This window comes from Strigops habroptila, chromosome 5 (genome assembly GCF_004027225.2).
Source record: "Strigops habroptila isolate Jane chromosome 5, bStrHab1.2.pri, whole genome shotgun sequence".
Lineage (NCBI taxonomy): Eukaryota > Metazoa > Chordata > Aves > Psittaciformes > Psittacidae > Strigops > Strigops habroptila.
Window position 1 is genome coordinate 23,366,989 of NC_044281.2, and position 14,449 is coordinate 23,381,437.

Sequence of the window (14,449 nt, forward strand, 5' to 3'; positions counted from 1 at the left end):
GTTTTTAATGTTAATCTTAGCAGGGCAAGGATTAGTTCCTCAGAGTCAGGAAAAGGGTAAAAATGTGAGGTATTGCTTGGAGTTCTTGCTTCTGTTGCTGCTTCTGTTTACCATGAGGCAGGCTGACATTATTGATTTGAGCTTTGCTAATACAGAAAATACAAGAGCCTGCTTCATTTATTAAGAAGAAAAAAAATATCAAACACCCCTAAACAATGTGGACTGGCTTCTTTGATCAAATGTTCCTTCTAAAGAGCATTTGACACAAATTTAATTTATTGCAGGCAGGAAAGGCAACAAAAATTGCAGTGGTGCTAAAAAAATGAGAGGCAGAAAGGAGAGCTGAGTGGGTGTAATAACCCTTACATCATTTTTTATTAATCAGTGATAATCCAAAAGTCCAAGAATGCTAAGTATATTTGACTTAAGTTTAGAATAGAAGATTAAGTCAGTTGTGTCCTTGAGGTCAAATGTATAATTTGCATTAGACCATTCTCATGAGGAATGTCTCTCTATTGCTCAGCTATGTGGGGTGTGTTCCAACTGCAGCTCCAACAGCACGTGATACTCCCTATTGAAACAAAGATGGGGATGTCCAGAAAGTGTAAGGAGCTGTACTTTTTTCTCCTCTTTTCTCTGGCATTGCTGAGTGCATGTGGAGATCAAATGCAGGAGAGCAATGAAAACTGCTGTTACACCTAAGGAATTTGGAGAGAGGAAAGAGGCATGACTATTAGTCTTTGAGGCATGACTATTCCCAGGATTACCCTTACAACAAGCACCTGATGCTGCACCCCTTGGTCTGAGCTAAAACTAACAATTTGCCGTAGGCATAAGACCTAAAGGATTTAAATAGATTTTAGATAGCAAAATCCCATAAATATATGAAAATGGTAGTTGAATTGCTTGTCTACTGAGCTCGCTGAGCCACAGCCATATAGCAAAATACTTGTGGAGAAAATGTAAGAAGTACCTATAGTCATAGTCCAGTATCCAGTAATCATTTATAAATTTAATAATATGAGTTGAAAACGTGAATTTTCATCCTCAGGTACGGAGGACCCTGCAGTCAGAATGTAAAAGAAACATTTAGCATTAGCTGGATAACTTATCTTGCAAGCAAAGAGGGAATTATTGTTATTCTAGTGGATGGCAGAGGGACAGCTTATCAAGGTGACAAGATTTTGCATGCAGTATATCGAAGACTTGGAGTCTATGAAGTTGAGGACCAAATCTCAGCAGTGAAGTAAGTAGAATATCTCCTTGTATGTTGTATTTATATATCTACAAGAAGTAATGTGAAAAAAAAAAATACTGAGTATACTACTCAGCCTTTCCTCTGGAGAGCTGAGGTCTCCAGGAAATAAGACAAGAAAACTTGCAGAAATAAAGTATCACTGAGGTGCTCGATGTCAGTGAGATTTTGTGTGGTATATTAAGTCCTTATACTACTAAGTCCACATTTAGACCTCACCACTTCCATTTTATGAAAGCATTATCAGAGGCTTCAATCCTACGCCTACAGAAATACAAGTGCCAGTGGTGAGAGGTAAGCCAACGTATTATCCCTTATTCTGAAGTTCTCCCTGTAGGGGAAGCCTACCTCAGTGACAACAGTTCTTACCCAAAGATCCATAGTGATGTACCACAGTGATTAGCTAAAGGTCAAATGTGAACTTTGTAGCAAAAGTGAATCCTGACACAAGCCTCCTAGAGGTTGGTTAGTCATATAAACTTGCCTTCCATGCTATTTTAGGATAGTTATGAACAACAGAAAGTGTCTGAGGTCCTCTGGTAGTTGTTCCCCAACAGTGCTCCTTTGCATCAAAGCCCTTAAAGTTTTCCAAGGGAAAATAAGTCCCTAAGCAGAGGTTTTGGGAGGCAGTGAAAGCTGAGATTTTGTAAAGAAAGGCTGCCTGATAAGCTTACAGATGCAGTAGCACTGCTCAAGTGAGCATTTAAAGAAGTGTTTGAACTCCATAAAGATGAATGCAAAGCAGCAATAAGAAATTTAGTCTAGCCTCTGGTCTGGAATTTGGCTTGTCAGAGCATGGTTAGATTTCCAGGCGCAACAGTAAATACACTCTTTCCTTCAGTAACAGACCTGACTCTGAGTAGCTTAGCTAGAAATGGGATTTCCACAGTTTTCTCTACTTGTTTGAGAACACAGCCTGTATTTACAAGTGCGTGTGAGGAAGGTGTCTGTTCCTTCCTCTTTCTGCTTTGTGATAATTAATTTCCCCTTCAATTATATAAACACACCATTTTCCTTTTCTGTGATAGATGAAAGAGAATTGCTGTGTATCATGTCAGGTTTTTCTATTAATCTATTATTCTATTTTCTTTTTTTAAACTTTTAGCAGAAATGACATACTTTAAAATATCACCAGAGAGAGAATTTTTTTTATTACTCTGAATTGTCACTCAGACACAAAATCTCACAGACAGGGGGAACCTAAGCTGATTCTGCATTTGTAAAATCTGCTGAGACAGGCTGTGAAGAAATTACCTCAAAGTTCACACTTCCCAGTTTTCTGTCAGCACCTAGACTAAGTTTTTATTCAGTTAAATGTATTGCATTCCATCTTCCTGATGTAACACATGGTTTAAGATGCTTGATTTTTAGAGAGCATACTATACTCTAGTAAATTCTTGAAGGGACTTTTACTGTAGGAGGAACCCCAGGGATTCAGACAGCAATATAACAAACCTGAATCATTTTTTGGCTTTTTGAACTTTGTCCCACCCAGATAATATCCCATATTTTGGGTGTTGTCAGTTGTTCATGCTTGTCATAGTGAAATAAGGCTAATATGTGTCCTGGCATGTATAAGAACCTATTTTGTTTATCTGTCACTCTCAAACCTTTGTGGTCTTTTGCCTCATCCTCTTTTCTTTGCTGTTGCTAATACAGCTCTAGAAATACAGTCTTCAGACTCTGATGTAGGATTTTTGTAGGACATCTAATATTTATGATATTCTTTGCCCAGTTTGACTACTGAGTGGATAAGCATGGTGCACCTTTCATCTGTTTAAAGCTTATTACCTAGTTGGAGCATTAGAAGATGTCTTCCTCATTATTATTTTATATTATAGTAGCAGTATGTGCTCTTCACTTTTCAGGCACATAAAAAGAAAGCTTATTTATCACTCCAGGAAATCCCTAATCTCTGAGGTTGATGCTGTGCCTCTTGAGAGATCAGAGTATCAACCCATAAAGTGACTATGTTGAGCATCTTGCAGGATGAAGTCTGAATGTTAATGGCAATCGGCACCTTTGTCATTAAAACAATGAAAATGATAGTAGCCTGAGGGAATGTAGAGCTACGGGAAATTAAATGTGGATATTAGTAGAAATACACTTTTTGAACTTTTCTTTTTCTGCATGTGTGTGAGTTTATGTCTGTACACATGCATATCACATACCTATGCACATGTACAACATGAGTATAATGCATGATGTTTAATCTAGTCTGGACTAAATATCCAGGTGGCTTTTAAGTCTAAGAAAATAGAACTTTTTTGGCAAAAAGCTAGTTGGGCAGAGTCCTCAGCCACTGGAACAAAAATTATTATGAAGAAAGTATTAATTTCAGCATTTTTATTCTTTCAAGAAACAGTCTTCTTTGCCTCTGAAATATCTATTAATAGAGTAACTCATGCTTTGTAGAAATCAGACATGCTATGCTAATTGTCAATTTGCTTAACTTAGTAGAATGTTTGGAAAACAGTGAAAGAGAATTATTTTTTACTATTTTGTAATAGCATTATCAATCTTTTGTAATAATGCATTTGTTTCTGTGATTTTCTTTTCCACAGGAAATTTATAGAAATGGGTTTTATTGATGAGAAACGAATAGCAATATGGGGCTGGGTAAGTGGTTGGGTTTTTTCTATCTTTAAATAATTCTGTAATATATATTTTTTTTTTATTCTTCCTTATTCTGTCCTAAATCTGCATAAAGTTTCTTCTGCCAGTGTTTTATGGTATTGCCAAAGGGGGTAGTTCCTGTTGATGCCTACATCATGCAACTGAAACAGTGCAAGCCTCCAGAAAAGAATCTTTGGCAACTCAAGAGGGCATACTGAAAAGTCTAATACCTTGTTTGGACTTAAAGTTAAGGAAAATTGAGATGGTTTAATTGCCTTTACTTTTAACTTGGGGACTTGCTGGCATGGTGTCAAAATTCAAGTATGTCCTTTCTGATCTGAGATTAAAATCATCAGAAAATGTGACCCTTGCATTTGTTTGGTTCACTGTATACTTGCCTGGCTTTGAAAGGGTCAGTATGGATGAATGTGGGTCTTAGGGGTGTACAACATATTGAAAACTTCACCAAGAAGTAATAAAAATGGGACTGTATAGGAGTCATTCAAAATAATCAGCCAGTGTATTTTTCATCACTGATTTTTGCACATACTTTTCTTTGTAACTCACCCAGAACCTTGTATAGCCAGATGCATTGCAAGTCTTTCTTATTAAATGACTGCTTTGGGGTAAGGGTATTAAATGACTACCTTAGGGTAGTCCTCTACCCTAAGGCACTGAGAAATAGAATAGCACAGCTCAACTATATATTTTAATATAGCACTGCATTCTAATATAGAAAAATAAAGTATTGGAATAGTTGGGGTTCTTTTTCCTGTGTTATCAACTTCAAAGTAGGACTATTCATAAAAATGAGATGCAGACCTATTAGTGGTGATATGGGAGAGCTGAAGCCAACTCAGTGGCAGCACAAATGCCACACGGCCCCTTTACAGAGATTTTTAAGATGTTTAGGACATCTGACTCAATCGCTTTTGTTCATCATGAATGGCTGGATCAAGAATACATATGCAGAACTGGAGCGCTGCCTCCAGCAGCTTCAGCAGCTTCAACATAATAGAATGATACTATACAGGAGAACAAGATGATAAGCAACATCTGAGGGTCTCATGTTTTAGGGACAGTACTGTAAGGAATGGTAAATGGGTTAGAGGCCAGACCTGTGTTAGCCACTCTTTCTCCTTCTCTGAGTAGATCAGTATCAGCTATCCAGCAGTAACAGGCAGAGCTAATTAGAAAAGGTTACAGAACAAATTGATATGTTAGCCACTCATTAACATTTTCCAGTATTTTTCTCTTCATACATGTTCATTTTTCTCTGATTATCAATCAGAAAGACCTTTTATTTCATTTTCTTTAACTGCTTGTCTTTGCCAGGAGAGTTCTTCTGATCTGTCACTGTTTTGTTTATTTTTTGCTAGTTTTTGTTTGTTTGTTTTCGTTGGCCCAGTTTCATTGTAAGAAGCTTGCCCAGAAACACACTAGAGGATGGATCTTGTAAGATTCATTTCAACTGTAACTATAGAAGTTCCCTGATCTTAGATAGCACATGAGCAGGGTTGCTAAAATCTTTCTATGAAGCTTCTACCAACTAATATTTAAATTACTTTGGGCAGACACTGCTATAACACCAGGATAAAATGGGGTACCATATGGTGAAATTAAGTGACACAGACACTTGCAAGTGAGTAATTCTAAAGTGACATTAAGTAAGTTAAGGCCACATGAAATTATTTTATTTTTTTAATCACGTCATATTTTATTTCCAGAACCAATTAAGAGATTTCACACATGTAAAGCATTGTATCCCAGTAGCACATATAATATTCAAATAGCACTTTTGCCAAACATGTCAGTCTTTTTTTTTTATTTTTTCTATTTATTATACCATTTCCTGGTCCATAACCTTTGCAAGGAGTTCAAAGGTGATTCCTTATTTATAACTTGGCAGGTATGCATGAACTATGCAGCTCACAGTACTTTCAGACTCACCAAACTCTTCTGGATGGCAAAATAACGACTAAATCAATTCAGGCTTTGAACTCTCTGTTACAGTGCATAGATTTATCTGCCTGATCCTAGTCCTTTACTGTTTAGCCTTGTGGACTGATTTTTAAAATATCAAATAAGCCAACCAAATGAATTGGAAAAATTGCACATATTATTGCTTCCATTAGCATATTCCTCACTGTCATTTCAAGCTGGAATGTCAAGAGGAAGGAGGGACTAACTTTTTTTTCTACAAAAAAAATGCTTCATAGTCTTTCATGTGCTACTGATGAAGTTGATAATCTTCAAAATTCTTCATGATACACCCCATATTTTTATCCCTCCATCCGTTCTAAAGTAAACAGTAACCCATTATTTCTCAAAGACCTTATACAAGTATTTTCCAACCCCAGTTCCACATCCTATGGTCAGCCAAACAAAATGCTTTTTATTTACAGAATTTCCCCGTCTCAGCAACTAGCCCCACGCAGTTGCACAGATCTATTCTCATACCCAGGTGTACTTACTACTTTCCCTAACTTCCAGCTCTGAACTTATTCTTCCTTGCTGGGTCCCAGTTTGAGGAATCAGGCCAGAAAATAATGGGATCAGTGGCAGACAGTAGGGAGGAATTGCTTCAACCTCAAGTTCCCAAGTAGCTAGCTGAGCCTATTAGTACTGATGATGGGGTTGGTTCAATATGCCAAACATTAGCAAAAGCTAGGGAGTTTGTTAAGGGAGGAAAGAACTTGTAACTCTTCTTGGACGTGCATACTGAAAGGATGGAAGACAATGAACACAAGTTGCCACAAGGCAAATTTTCTTTCAGTTTTAGGAAAAAAAAATAAGATGAGAGTGATCAGTGTTGAAACAGATCTACTAGAAAGACTGTGTAATGTGGATGTGACTCTGATCAACCTCATTTAAATCTGTTTGGCCTGTTTTGAGATAGAGGTTGCACTGATTACCTTGAAGGACCCTACCAACTTAAATTTTTCTATGATTCTAAGCAGTAATGAGAGGAGTATCCTGTATTAAGCATTGAAGAAGTAGCAAAAGAGAAGTGATTCAATAAAATTGTCAAATCTGTCTTACGGGAAATAACATCAGATCCATTGAAATAAATAAATGAAAGAAATAAAAAGCTTTTGTTGCTTTGTCCTCCATGTGTTCAAAGCAAAATATTTACTTTAGAATTGATTTGTGTGAGTTCAATTCAGAAAAACAAAAACCAAAAACTTTACCAACTCTTTGAAACTGTCTGTGATTTCTCTCTAGTCCTATGGTGGGTACATAACTTCTTTGGCACTTGGATCTGGCAGCGGAGTATTTAAATGCGGAATGGCTGTGGCTCCTGTTTCCAGCTGGGAATATTACGGTATGGAAACTTGTCATAAATACTGACTTGGAAAGCAAGATGTAGCATTTAATGACTTTCTAAATTAAATCATTGCAGGAGACTGGCAATATGAAACTTAAAGCACATTGCAATTACCTAGACATAAAACTCTTAGGACCTTAAGTTTAATGTTTTCCTTGCTGAAAATAACTGACTGCAACTGGCAGTTTGGAACAGACTTTGTCACATAGAAGGTATGCCCAGATAATTCCATATGCACATCTGAAACCCAGGGGGTGTAAAGCCCTCTTGATAAACTGCTATACTCAGGAGTGCTCTCCCTAAAAATCCTGTTAAAACAGTAGTACTGAATTCAGAAACAGCTGAAATTATTTTTCTGCCAGGAATGGAATCACAGTGCACTTCAGCTTCATATACTGCAAATTATCTCTGTCAGGAGCCAGTATCTCTGATGATTGCAAAGTTATTGTCCAAAAGCAGTGGAAAAGAGAGGGACTCAGTTGTGTCTGATGTAATCTTTTTTTTTCTTAAATTCAATATTTTTCCCCTTAGATGTTTCTCAGCCACACTTCCTGTGTTGTTGTGTTATGAAACATATTTTTATTTATGTTTTTATTGACTTAGGCTCCAAACTGTTCAGAGGAAACAACTCTGGGAGTATACTCCCAGGGCCTTACTGTGTGAATAAAGCAGGCACATACTCATGCTTACTTGCAGACCTGTTAAGCTTTTGGCATGGTGTAAAGGAACCTTAGTGTAAAAAAGAATCATGGCATGCATGTTTTCAATGAGCAAAATGTAGCACTTTGAACACATTTACTTAGCATATGGTCGTTTGCTAAGAAGTCTTGGTTATGAGAAAAAATTTTGGTTAAATGGGAAAGATTCCTTCCCTGACTGCTAGCACAGACATTCCTTGTATTTATGATGTTTTGCAAACAAAGGGGAAAACATTTGTATGACACAGGAAGCATAGTCTTCATGTTTTCACTGGCATCAAGATTTTTTTAAGACATTTTCACTCATGATCACAAAATTATTTCCAGAATGCAGGCATAAAACACTATTTTTGCAGAAGTCCTTCAATAAAAGATTTATAAACATTAGTCCAAACATTAAAAATTTAATTAAGTTTTTAATTAAGGTAGATTAGACCCTCACCATTGCAATCCTTACTTTAGATGAATTTTCAGGAGGGAGTTAAAGAATCTTCCTAAAAACACATTGTCAAATCCAAACAGGCAAATGCACCTCCACTAAGGAAGGAAGGAAACAGAATGAAGTTGTGAGTCATAAGTTTTGGCAAACAAATCATGTTAACATTAGGGTGAACTGTGTTAGGGGCAAAACTACAGGATGCTACATATTTGAGTCTCTGAGTAGTATTGGTATGTCAGAGGAGGCATTGGCCCCTAGAGCTTCTGTCCCACTCTTTTTTAGATGCACAGATCAGAGTCTGGGCCATAATCTTTTCTCTGAAACCCTCCCACTCACCTCCATTTTGTGTCAGAGTTAATAACAGCTGACGAGTTACAAGATGTCAAGGGAAATTGTGCCGGGGGACAATGTATAGTTAAAAGCATTAGATCTGTGACTGTTTTATTAAAATTTGCAATTTATCTCCTTTTTCTTCCTCAGTAATTGACAAGCCAAACCTTCCACTTAGTCACTATAATGCAATTCTGCTGACCTCTGTGGACTTGTTGTAGCTATACTGGTAGAAGAGTGGAGAATTTGGCTCAGAATACTGTAGAAATGCCAGCCATTCAAAAAGAGTCTCTTTTATTGAAGATTTAAACCCAATATGGTTGTTTGACACTGTGTTGACAACAGATATTGCACATTTTCTGTTTTCGTTGAATGATAAAGGATTTTCATAAAATATAGGCTACTTAGATTTTTTTGGTACTTAGTTTATTACAAATTATCTTCAGGATCCTTAGTTCACTAATCTGGGAGACACAGTACACATTGTTAGCTCTCAGTGGTAACGTATGTAAAGGATACATAATAAACCATGGGAACATGAGTATATTGAGTCATTTTCCATTCCTGGGAGGATTCTCATTTCTACTTTTTAATAAAATTATTCTAATGCAGTGTACCAAACTGGACGATAAGGTAGACAATTACAATTCCTTATGGATTACAATGGCCATCACCTCTCTTATGAGAGGAAAATATTCCAGCTCTTCTTTGTCAGAAAGCCCTGACTCTGTTAAATAAATAAAATTCTTGCAATACTGTAGCTTGACTGCTCAATATGTGTCAGTTGCTCTTTCAAGGCAAGGTCATAAAGAAACTAATGTTCTGGTAGTGACAGCTGCTGCATCAGTTTTCTACGAATTTTCATAACAGCTTAGATAAATTACAAGTACCCAGGCAGCTCAAAGATAGCTGTTCCTGCTGATTTCTTGGTGATACTGTTCAGTTATTCACATTTCTTTTGTCAAATCTGTTAACAGTCTTTGTCATAGTTAGAAAAGGAACTGAACAGAGACCTGAACAGCAATTGCACCACTTTTTCAGTGCAAGCCTGTATCATTTCCTGCTCCTCCTGATTCCTGCGGATATTCATTCAATAGGAACAGGACAACATACATATCCATATTTACTGTAGTTATACATACACATCCCAGGCTGGAATTCTGCTCTGCTAAACTCTTTTTAAGGTGTCAAAAATAGGCTGTATCATCTTTTCACCATGCTCCTTTATTGGCTTCTTGGCTCATTCAACTGACTTCTGGAGTTCAACCCAATAGCATAAAGCAATATCAGATAATTACCTTTATCCACAAAACCTTCTGTTGGTTCCACAGAAGAGTATCAAACCACTATTTCTGCAAAGACATTTTAGAGGACATTTATTAATTAACCTTCATAGTTGATTTTTTAAAATATGTTTAAATTTGGTGTATTATGAGGAAACCAGGCAGAACAGATAGAGTAAAAATAAAAAATATTTCATTTGCTACATGTCACTGAAGGCACAAAAATATCTGTACGTTCTCTGTCTATAGTTTTTTTCTCCTTTACTATCACAGCGTCTATCTACACAGAACGATTTATGGGTCTTCCTGTAGAGTCCGACAATCTTGAGCACTACAAGGTGAGAATGTTCTTTCTGTGTTGATCTGCCTTAAACTTAAATCACACTTCCATGGACAAGTAGAACTGTGAAGAAAGAAAATGACCTGCCAGCTCTCATGGTGGCAGTCGTGTAGCAGCTAAGCTACAGGAAATTCATATCTCCATAGTTACTTGCAGTTTTGTACTTATAAATCCTAAATATGCTAAATTGAAGGATCCTTATTTTCTCACTTGGACAAGTCAGGCAGTTCTGCCAATGCAAACCATTAGCGTAGGGAAGAACTTGTGAGAAAGGTTAAAATGTTGATAAGGCTTTGGTTGGTACTGTTAGCTGTGGTATGCAAACTGCTTCATGTAAATGTAGCTCTCTGACAATAACATCATAAGCACACTAAATGGTCAGAACAGCTTCCCCTATGTGGAACAGGTTGCCTTTCTTCTTTTCATCACATTGATAAGAAGTCTATAGCTTCCTCTAGCAGTGCACATACCAGCTCTGCGTACAGAGAGGACTGAATTAATGCCCAAAGAACTTAATGGACAGATACCTATTAAAGATTTTGGATCCTGTTCTCAGTTCCCATTCTTCATCCCAGCTCAAAGAACAGAAATGCTCAAAACCAAACTGCCCTGGTAGATCTGGTAGATCTGCCCAGGAATTACAACATTCAGGGAATGACACAATGGCTAATGCTGTGCTTTTCATTAACTGACCCTTAGAAGAGGCACTAAATATATATGGTTTCTATTATAATCTCAGATTGGTATGAAGTTACTGGTGTCACTACTATGCCAGTTCAACTGTTTGATTATTGTTCTACTAGGTAACAAAAGCCTTTCAGCTCTATGATTGAGTGGTTTAAATTGAAGCTGCTGAACTGTTCATTTTTCCTCTCAACAGAATTCAACTGTGATGGCAAGAGCAAAGAATTTCCAAAACGTAGAGTATCTTCTCATCCATGGAACAGCAGATGGTGAGGTTTGCAAATGGCAGGACAAATACAGAGCCAGAATCACTTTGTTTGAAAAACATTAAGCATCTTTCTATGCCTTTGATTAGGGTCAGTACTTAGATCTTTGGTAGATTTCCATATGACATAAGATGCTTACTCATTCTTAGTGATGTCAACCGTATCACTTGATAATTAGTGGACACAACTTAATGCACTATAACTTTATGCTTTGCGGTATTTACACGTTTCAACAGCCAATTTCTCTTTTTCCTTTTTCAGATAACGTACATTTTCAGAACTCGGCACAAATTGCAAAAGCTCTGGTTAATGCACAGGTGGATTTCCAGGCAATGGTAAATAACAGACTTTTTCATTTTGAACAGTGGTTTATAGCTTTATCAATAAGCTTATCTGATATTTGGCAATGTTCTTAAGAACCCAGTTCTACTGAACATTCATCAAAACCTGTCAATTGCTAGTGCTTTTGTTACTCTTCATAAACAATTTCTTCCTCAAACGATTTGCCTGCTTTCCCCCATTCTCTCCCCCCTCCCCCTCCCTCCCTTTGCATCTTGCCCTTTGGATGCTAGCAGGATTTCTCTGTTGTGAAGAATAATGTTGAGGCTTTTAAAATGAGCCAGGGAGAAGAATGAGAATCCAGCCTCGTTGTGAAAGTTGTAATAGCTAGTAAAAGAGAGAAAGATGAAGGAGCTGGCTTCTGGGGCCAAAACCATCACTGGTCTGATGGGTTCTATCTTTTACTGGACATACTTACCACAGGCACAAGGTGAAACGCACAAAAAGGGTAGAAGGTATCCAAGTAGTATATCCAGGATCAGAAAATAGACAAGTTCTCCACAAAACTTGCTTGGGGTGCAGGCAGAGAAAAACACATAGGCAAGAGGTTAGAGGATATAAATGAGGAATGAACAAGAAAAAAGTAGTTCTGAATTACATGCTAAACTCTCCTTCTGCACCTTTTTTCTCAGAGCTAATGACCGAAGTGTTTGATTGCTATCAAATGTACTGGCCTTCTGCTTGAGCCTACTTTCCCAGGGCCATGAACTTCCCAAAAAGGGATCACACAGGGATCCCTCTGTACTTGGGGTTTGTAGGCCCTTTTGTGTATTCCGCATTTTCTGCCTCCTTCACTGATATCTAGCAAACCATGGTTATTTCTCAAGTATCTGGAATACTGTATACAGTTGTCGTCATTCTAGTTCAGCTGTGGCGGAATGTCAGTTATTTCTAAGAGTTAGCAGAATTTACATGTGTTTTATTTGCAGTACACGATTCATAATGTTCATGGCCCTGATGTAATGCGGGATGTTTTGAACAGAATTCCACAACATGTAGCTGAAAGCTTGTTGCTTAGAGTTCAGTATTCCAAAGCAAGACTGTGACCCTTACTGCCAATGCCATTCAGCAGGTCAAGGCCATTTCATCCCTAAGGGCATCTCAAAGCTCTTTTGCCTGACTTGATACAAATGACTTGCCAGTACTGAGGCAGTAATGCTTACTCCTAGATTACAGAAGGTTTAGAAACTTCTTTTCAGCAATATGAACATACTGGAAAGTGATGAAAAGAAAGAAGAGTAGCAAGTCCTCAGTTTTCTTGAAGCATCCACTTTCTTCTATATGGTAATAAAATAAAGTTCTTGTATTGATTAACTATTGCAGAATTGAAAACATAACATAGGGAGTTTATGGCTTTTTTTTTTCTTTTTCCAGTGGTATACTGACCAGAACCATGGAATTCCAGGCCTTTCCAGCAAACATCTCTACACACATATGACCCACTTCCTCAAACGATGTTTTTCTTTGTCAGAATGAGTAGACTATTCAGAACATGCCAAGGCATCTGATACATCTCTGGGAGAATGCAATGATAACAGTGCCCAGGTTATATAGTTTTCAGGTGAATTGATGACAGGAACTTTGAAGCTTTAAATTGATGTTTACGTCCACTTTTGATATTGTATATTAGCAACTGTTATGCTAATACATGTTTTGGCACATTTAACACCTGTTTGATAGAAAAAAATAAAACCAGAATGTAAAACGCCATGTGCATTTATTGCCATCTTGCTTAAACTTACATTCTGTAATCCAAAGATAGGTGGTCCATTGCAAAGGCACACTGCCAGGCGAATATGCTTGCATTTGTTAAGTACAACTGTAAAATGGGAAAGGACAAAGAAATCAGTGCAAGTATCTAATTAGCATCCTAACAAGAACTGGTTTCACAAAATTTATTTCCAATTTCTTGGAAAGAATCCAAGTAGGGATAGGAACACACAATATTTAAAGATAAAGTTTGGATAATTATCGAGACTATTGAATGCTGTGTTCAAATTTTATCCAACTCTTATTTGAAATCTTGCTTCTGCAAAACTCTCGGTGTTCGGGTTTAAACATGAAAGCAGGACATTCATGATAGCTATTTCATCTCAGTATTTTTCTCCCTGTATTCGGAATATGTGAGCCATATTAGCCTGGTTTTAATCATCACCTTGGCATTCAAATTAATCTCAATGTCATTCATCCCAGACTGGTGCAGAAGGATCAAAGGATTATGCAGGCTTTCTTTGCTTTGTTTCCAGTGAAACTGTTTTAGGGAGTCTTTTAAAAATGCTAGAGGCTAATAGTGATTGGAATACTTGTATTCTTTTGATTAGTAATCAAATCAGTCATGTCATAATATACAAATATGAACAAGATAATTAGCAACAGATCCATTGTAAATGAAATTATTCCCTGGTCACATGTTTAAAAAATTCTGAGTTAACTTTCTGCATAAGAACCATGGTCTGTTTAAGACAGTATCTCCTCTCTCCTATTAGCCAGTGAGAGTATAACAGAATAACCTGAAAAAGATTGTGGAGTAGCCGTCTCACAAAGCAAGCTGCTTCCTAACTGTCAGTCAGAGATTGGGTGCTGCTTCTTTGTGGAAAACCAAGGGGTTTCATTTGACCCTCTTGACAAAAACATGGGGTTTAGCCAAAATCATTAAAATGTGGAAGTGATTTGCTATGTAACAGCTTCCTTCGTTTTGTTAATGGCAATATCAAATCTGATTTTCCACACATGAGAACATTCCTCAGACACATCTTTATGTAAATGTAGTTGCCAAGCTGTTTGTAATGGCTAAATTATACTTTGATGGGAAGTCTTCAGAAAATACTCAATTAGTTCAGGTTTTTTTGGAAATGCTGCCAATTACGTGAT

General features: G+C 37.2%; 1 protein-coding gene across 3 annotated transcripts in view; it reads left to right on the forward strand.

The window, feature by feature from the left end:
- The window catches only part of FAP (fibroblast activation protein alpha), a 40,190-nt gene extending 26,904 nt beyond the window's left edge, over window positions 1-13,286 (forward strand). For all 3 annotated transcript variants that reach the window (XM_030488306.1, XM_030488308.1, XM_030488307.1), the window contains 7 exons: window positions 1,052-1,246; window positions 3,820-3,874; window positions 7,097-7,196; window positions 10,223-10,287; window positions 11,170-11,242; window positions 11,501-11,574; window positions 12,953-13,286. In XM_030488306.1, coding sequence (XP_030344166.1) covers window positions 1,052-1,246; window positions 3,820-3,874; window positions 7,097-7,196; window positions 10,223-10,287; window positions 11,170-11,242; window positions 11,501-11,574; window positions 12,953-13,054 — 664 coding nt within the window. In that variant the 3' untranslated portion in view covers window positions 13,055-13,286. The remainder of the gene's footprint in view (window positions 1-1,051; window positions 1,247-3,819; window positions 3,875-7,096; window positions 7,197-10,222; window positions 10,288-11,169; window positions 11,243-11,500; window positions 11,575-12,952) is intronic.
- The last annotated feature ends 1,163 nt before the right edge of the window (window positions 13,287-14,449 follow it).